The 7,500-nt window shown below is 46.7% G+C and overlaps 1 protein-coding gene across 1 annotated transcript in view; it reads right to left on the bottom strand.

Moving 5' to 3' along the window:
* The window catches only part of LOC118210121 (serine/Arginine-related protein 53-like), a 63,405-nt gene that overhangs the window by 943 nt on the left and 54,962 nt on the right, over positions 1-7,500 (bottom strand). Inside the window, exons 3-4 of the mRNA XM_035386007.1 lie at positions 4,039-4,145; positions 1,084-1,206 (exon numbers count right to left, since the gene is read on the bottom strand). Of these exons, the coding sequence (XP_035241898.1) occupies positions 1,084-1,206; positions 4,039-4,145 (230 nt within the window). The remainder of the gene's footprint in view (positions 1-1,083; positions 1,207-4,038; positions 4,146-7,500) is intronic.

A 7,500-nucleotide genomic window follows, 5' to 3' on the forward strand; every position in this document is an offset into this window, starting at 1 on the left:
AGCAAACATTCACTAACCCTGAATTAAAAATACAGAAAACATTCACTAACCCCTGAATTAAAAATACAGCAAACATTCACTAACCCTGAATTTAAAATACACCAAACATTCACTAACCCTGAATTTAAAATACAGCAGACATTCACTAACCCTGAATTAAAAATACAGCAAACATTCACTAACCCTGAATTTAAAATACAGCAAACATTCACTAACCCTGAATTTAAAATACAGCAAACATTCACTAACCCCTGAATTAAAATACAGCAAACATTCACTAACCCTGAATTTAAAATACAGCAAACATTCACTAACCCCTGAATTAAACACACAGCACACATTAGCAGAGAAGGAATCCCCCCCCCTCCCCCAATCCTGACACAGTCTGTGCTTTAAAATAGCCGTGAAACACCCACCTGTTTAGTGTGGTGCATTTATGTTGTCTAATTGTATTGTAGTATCTGGATTATATAACATTCTTAGTTTAATTTAGTTTCATGGTATAGCTAAGGTGTGGTTTGGGACTCATTAAAAGTGTTACTGGAGAAGTGTGCAAAGTCCTTTGGTCATTGCACGCACAATGATCACAGTATAACAGTCACGGAACTGGGCAAGTAACTCAGGTTTAGAACAGTGGTTAGAGGACTAGGCTTAACAGTGTGTGTGTGTGCGTATGTATGCATATGTGAGTTGGTGAGCGTGTGTGTGTTGTATATACAGGAGTGTGAACACGGTACGGTGGGTTAGACACACGTGTGCTGGGTGGTGTGTAATCACTGCACACAGATATTAACCCCCCCCCCCCCCCCCCCCCAGCGTGCGTATGGAGGGGGGGGGGGGGGGGGGGAGCTGCCCGAGCTCCAGAGTCCACAGACCCAGCAGGCACACAGCGCCTGTGTTTCTCCAGCCTCTCTCCTACAGCAGGTTCAGGTGCTGTATCACAGGGCAGAACAGCAGCGCTGGGCTCCGCCACGCCCCTTAATTATTATTCAGAAGGTCTGACTGGACGGTTTGAGGAGACCGGCAGGTGCTGGGCTCCCAGGGTGCACTGGGGTCCGGCTGTGTTCCGCTGGCTATACTTACGCTGGGGTGGGCCAGGGAGTCGCTGTCATGGTAACGAATGGCTGTAGGGAGACACACCTCCTCTTTCTCAGGGGGCGGGTCAACCTGCTCCACTTCCTGCTTTACCTCCACCGTGTCAGACACCTGGAGGAACCAAAGCACCATATCACACTGAATATATACACATATATACACAAACATACAAAATATATACATATATATACACAAACATACAGAATATATACACATATATACACAAACGTACAGAATATATACACATATATACACAAACACACAGAATATATACACATATATACACAAACACACAGAATACATACACATATATACACAAACATACAGAATATATACACATATATACACAAACTTACAGAATATATACACATATATACACAAACGTACAGAATATGTACACATATATACACAAACGTACAGAATATATACACATATATACACAAACGTACAGAATATATGCACATATATACACAAACGTACAGAATATATACACATATATACACAAACGTACAGAACATATACACATATATACAGAATATATACACAAGTATGCAGAATATGTACATATATACTGAATACATACATATATACACAAACATTCAGAATATACACACATACATACATTAATATACTGAATATACACATATATATACAGAAATATACTGAATATATACACATACATATGCCAACATACAGGATATGTACACATACACTACACCTGACATCCAACATCCAAAATGATGGGCATTAATACGGAGTTGGTCCACCCTTTGCTGCTATAACAACCTCCACTCGCCTGGGAAGGCTTTATGCTGGATGTTGGAGCATTGCTGCAGGGATTTGCTTCCATTCAGCCAGAATAGCTTTAGTGAGGTAGGGTACTGACTGGGTGATTAGGCCTGGCTCGCAAAAGATGCTTCTGCACACTTCAGAATTAATTCTGCCGCTGCTATCAGCAGTTCTGTCATCAGTGAAGACAAGTGAGCCAGTGTCTGAGGCAGTGATACATGCTCAAACCATAACACCCCCACCACCATGTTACAGATGAGGGGGCTGCTTTGGATCTTGGGCAGTTCCTGTTGGCCTCCACACTTTGCTCTTGCCATCACTCTGATACAAGTGAATCTTGGGCTCATCTGTCCACCAGATCTTTATCCAGAACTTCAGGCTCTTTCAGGCTCTTCCTGGCCATCCTGGCCACCCTGTTTTTGTCAGCAGCGTAGCCTCAGTCCTTCTGCGTGTAAAGTCTTCTGCGGATAGTAGGCACTGACACGCCTGCCTCCTGAAGAGTATTCCTGCGGATAGTAGGCACTGACACGCCTGCCTCCTGAAGAGTGTTCCTGCGGATAGTAGGCACTGACACGCCTGCCTCCTGAAGAGTGTTCCTGCGGATAGTAGGCACTGACACGCCTGCCTCCTGAAGAGTGTTCCTGAGGATAGTAGGCACTGACACGCCTGCCTCCTGAAGAGTGTTCCTGAGGATAGTAGGCACTGACACGCCTGCCTCCTGAAGAGTGTTCCTGCTCTGTCAGACAGTTTGGAGGTTTTCTTCATTATGGTGAGAATTCTTAGGTCATGAACTGTAGAGGTCTTCTTGGGACTACAAGGCCATTTTCCATTGCTGAGCTCACCAGTGCTCTCTTTCTTCTTAATGACATTCCAAACAGCTGATTTTGGTAAACCCAAGGTTTGGCCTGTATCTGTTTTTTTTTAATTATTTCTCAGCCTCATAATGGCATTCTTGACTTTGATTGGCACAACTCTGGTCCTCATGTTGACAAACACCAATAAAGATTCCTCAGGCAAGGAAGAAGTGTGTTAATCAAGCACAACATCGGTATTATACACACTGCATTATTGTGTTTGTGTGTGTGTGTGTGTGTGTGGGCACACACATTTATATGTGTGTGTGTGTGTGAGTAAAGGCACATGCACACACACATTTGATGTAGTTGGCGAAAGCAGATGGATTTTGTGCATGACTGTACAGTTCAGTTAAAGTCCACAAGGTGGCAGTATAACCATAAGCATGACTTGTATGTGAACAGAATGTGCATGAGGGAAAACCAGGCAGATAACCTGACTCAACCTTAAAATGACCCAAACCAGCCCATTCTGACCCAAAAAAGCAGGACTAACGGCCCAGGTGTACATCTACAGCGGTGTTACAGTGTTAGAGGTATGAGCCAGCCTCTGTAATGCAGGTGTGTTACAGGTATGAGCCAGTCTCTGTAATGCAGGTGTGTCTGTTTTGCAGAGACAGGGAAATAGAACAGAGACACAGGCCAAACCTTAGGCTTACCAAAATCAGCAGTCTGAAACGTCATTAAGAAAGAGCACTGGTGAGCTCTGCAATCGCAGAGCCTGGTAGGCCAAGGAAGAGCTCTACAGCTGATGACTGAAGGCTTGGGCCTGTATGGCTGCCACAGGCACCGGCTCACACTGATGATGTAACTGCTGATAGCAGCAGCAGAATGAATTCTGAAACATTCTGTCTGCTGAAGTTCAATCAAATGCCTCTCAAACGCATTGGACAGGGCTTCAACCTACACCAAGGAAATGATCCCAAACATACTGCTAAAGCAACAAAGGTGTATTTCAAAGCCAAAAAAGTCAGTGCATAAATATAAAAGTGTGTAAATATACCCTTAAAAGCTGAGAACCTGCATATTAAGCGCACGTGAATTGTTTTATTACAAATCTAAAATTGTGGAGTACAGAGAAATCAAGAATAAATATGTCTTTGTCACAAAGCTCACTGTACATATGCACACACACTCTCACAAGCAAGCACGCATACACACACAAACACACATACACGCACACACAAACAAACACACAAAAAGAAAGCATTCAAACGGAATGATTCATTTCCGCTGCGGACAGACGGAATAAAGAGGGAAATGAAATGAAAGGGGGATGAGGCGGAGGAGAGCGACGCACCTTTTTGCTGTCTCTGCTTGATTTGAAAGCCTGGGCAACAAAAGAGTCGCTGTTGATGGCCTCGATGTCCTGGATGCGGCGGACCTGCTCCTCCAGCGATGCCTCCTCTGGAGCGCACACAAAGGAGAGAGAGCGCTCAGCTCGCTCGCCCAAACCCCCGCCCCGCCAGCCGCTAACCCCCGCCCCGCCAGCGGGGGGCAATCTGATTTGGGCGTGCGGATTTGGGCACTTATCTCATTTAGGCTATATGTGCTGCAGGTCTGGGAGAGAGAAAACAGGCAAATAAAACACATTTAACCCCCCCTACCCCCCCGCCCCCCCCCCCCCCCCCCCCCCCCCCCGCTTTCAGCTTCTTCGTTCTCTTATCGGTGGGGTGGGTGGGGGGGGGGGGTCTGAATCCTGAGGTCACTGAAGGTCACTCACACTCCCGGGATACTTTTCAGAACCACCTGTCCTAGCACCACACGCACGCACACACACGAACGGACACACACAGACAGACCCATACAAATACACACACACAAACACACTCACGCACACACTCATAGAAACACACACACACGAATGGACACGCACACACTCACACACATGCAGACACATAAAAATACACACACTCACACACACTCTCACACACACACACACACACAAACACACACGAATGGACACACACACACTCATACACATGCAGACACATAAAAATACACACACTCATGCACACTCTCACACACACACACACACATGAACGGACAAACTCACACACACACACTCACACACTCACACAAACACATACACACACACACACACACACTCACGCACACACTCACAGAAACACACACACAAACGGACACACTCACACTCACACGCACATGCACACGTACACGTGCACACACACACACACACACGAACGGAAACAATCACACGCACACGTACATGCGCACACACACACACGCACACTCCTACAGGTCACCCGTGACAGAGCCAGAACGTGTTCTGTTTAATGGCTGACACCTGAACCCAAATCAAACCTGCTGTCCCCGGCTGGGGTTCTGAGGGGTTCTGAGGGGTTCCGCATCCTGAAAGCGGAGCGTGCCACGTACGCCAACGCTGGGGGGGTGGGGGGGGGGGGGGACAGGTAGCACTTCCCCCACAGCGATCACACACCACCGCCCCATCAAGCTGTTCCACAGTCACCCAGCACCGCAACATCCAGCATCCGTCAATCAACCCGTCAGTCAATCAATACCGGGACCGTACTGCCCGCCCACCTGCTTGTCTCTCTGCCCCTCCGAGCTGTCAATCACAGAGCGCTGGACTCGCGCGGGAATGGCGGAGTCCCACAGAGACCGCGGCTTTTTAAGCGTATTCTTATTTCAAATAGTTACTATTTCAACTTATTGCTCAAGAAAACAAAACAATGGTAGAAATGCACACGGACACGGGAGGCAAAACCACCAATCAGCGCCACCCCACCCCCCCCCCCCCCCCGTGTCTAATGAGAGGAATTAATTTGTGGTTAATGGGAGGGGAGCGGCTGTCGGGCAGGTTTTCCGCGGCTGCGTGTTTAATGAATAAATGAATATTTGTTCCAGTTTCATTCAGTTAGCGGCAGCGATGCACACATTCTCAAACACGCAGCTTTCATTATCCGCCTCGCAACGCAGCGCAATATCAACCCCCCCGCACGGGGGGGGTGCTCAAAAGTTACTTTCTTTCCTCGGCAGAATTTAGCAAGCGGGTGACAGATGGAATTAGCGCTGGATCGCTGACACGGCGTCGCACAGCGAGAGGGAGAGGAAGTGAACAGGAAGCTGAAGCAGTCTCTGAGCGGGGAGGAGGCCGGCAGGTAAACTTCCTGCAGCAGCGCTGGCCCGTCCTCCTCACACAGGAAGCTGAAGCAGTCTCTGAGCGGGGAGGAGGCCGGCAGGTAAACGCTGGCAGAGCTTCCTGCAGCAGCGCTGGCCTGTCCTCCTCACACCAACCAGAGAGCTCTGAGCCTAATGCACACGCTACTGCTCTCTGTCAATCATTTACCAGTACTGCACACACACGCGTACGCACACGCACACACACACACACACACACTTATACATGCAGGCACACACATGCACACACACACGTATGCACACGCACACGCACACAGACACACACACATACACACACACTTATACATGCAGGCACACATATGCACACACGCGTATGCACACACACACGCACATACACATGCACACGCACGCGCATGCACACGCACACTCACAAGCACACTTACGCACGCATGCACACGCACAAACATAAACAAACGTACACACATACACTCACACACGCATGCACACACACACTCATACACACACGCACACACTCACACACACTCACCTACACACACACACACACACACACACACTCATACACACTTGCACACACACACACACACACACATACACAGATGTATCAGTGACTCAGCTGCAGGAGAGCAGTCTGCTCAGGATGATGCTCCATTAAAGTCTCATACCTTTTGACAAACACATTATTGGTAGATAAAATGACTTCCATATGCTGTTTGTCAGATGTCAGTGGAAAGATATGTATTTCATAGGAAAATCAAAAATAATGGAGTTTGAGAGAGGCTGGAGCGAGCTGCAGACAGGGAAAATCAATGCCCGCTCTGAGAGGCAGCTCCGCCAGGGCCAAACGCGCGCCCAGAGGTCAAAGCGGATATTTAATATTGACACATTATCCGGGAAATTAATTTAGCGGCCCGAGTCAATTGTCACCGTATTACTAAGAGCTGTCTTCTGCAGGGACGAAAGAGGGAGAGAGAGGAAGGGGAGAGAGTGGGAGAGAGAGGGATGGAGAAAGGGAGAGAGGGAGATAAACATGAAGCTGTTTGGGAAGGGAATAAAAAAAGACAGCTGATAGGTATTCTCGGTTAGAGAGCATATAACAGTAATATTAAAAGATAATCACCACTACTGTTACCAATCCCCACTACTATTACTAATCTCCACTACTGTTACCAATCTCCATTACTATTACTAATCACCACTACTGTTACCAATTTCTACTACTATTACTAATCACCACTACTGTTACTAATCTCCACTACTATTACTAATCACCACTACTGTTACCAATCCCCACTACTATTACTAATCACCACTACTGTTACCAATCCCCACTACTATTACTAATCTCCACTACTGTTACCAATCTCCATTACTATTACTAATCACCACTACTGTTACCAATTTCTACTACTATTACTAATCACCACTACTGTTACCAATCTCCACCACTATTACTAATCACCACTACTGTTACTAATCACCACTATTACTAAACACCCCTACCGTTACTAATCTCCACTACTATTACTAATCACCACTACTGTTACTAATCTCCACTACTATTACTAATCATCAATACTGTTACTTATCTCCACTACTATTACTAATCTCCACTACTGTT

This window comes from Anguilla anguilla, chromosome 12, assembly GCF_013347855.1.
Source record: "Anguilla anguilla isolate fAngAng1 chromosome 12, fAngAng1.pri, whole genome shotgun sequence".
NCBI lineage: Eukaryota > Metazoa > Chordata > Actinopteri > Anguilliformes > Anguillidae > Anguilla > Anguilla anguilla.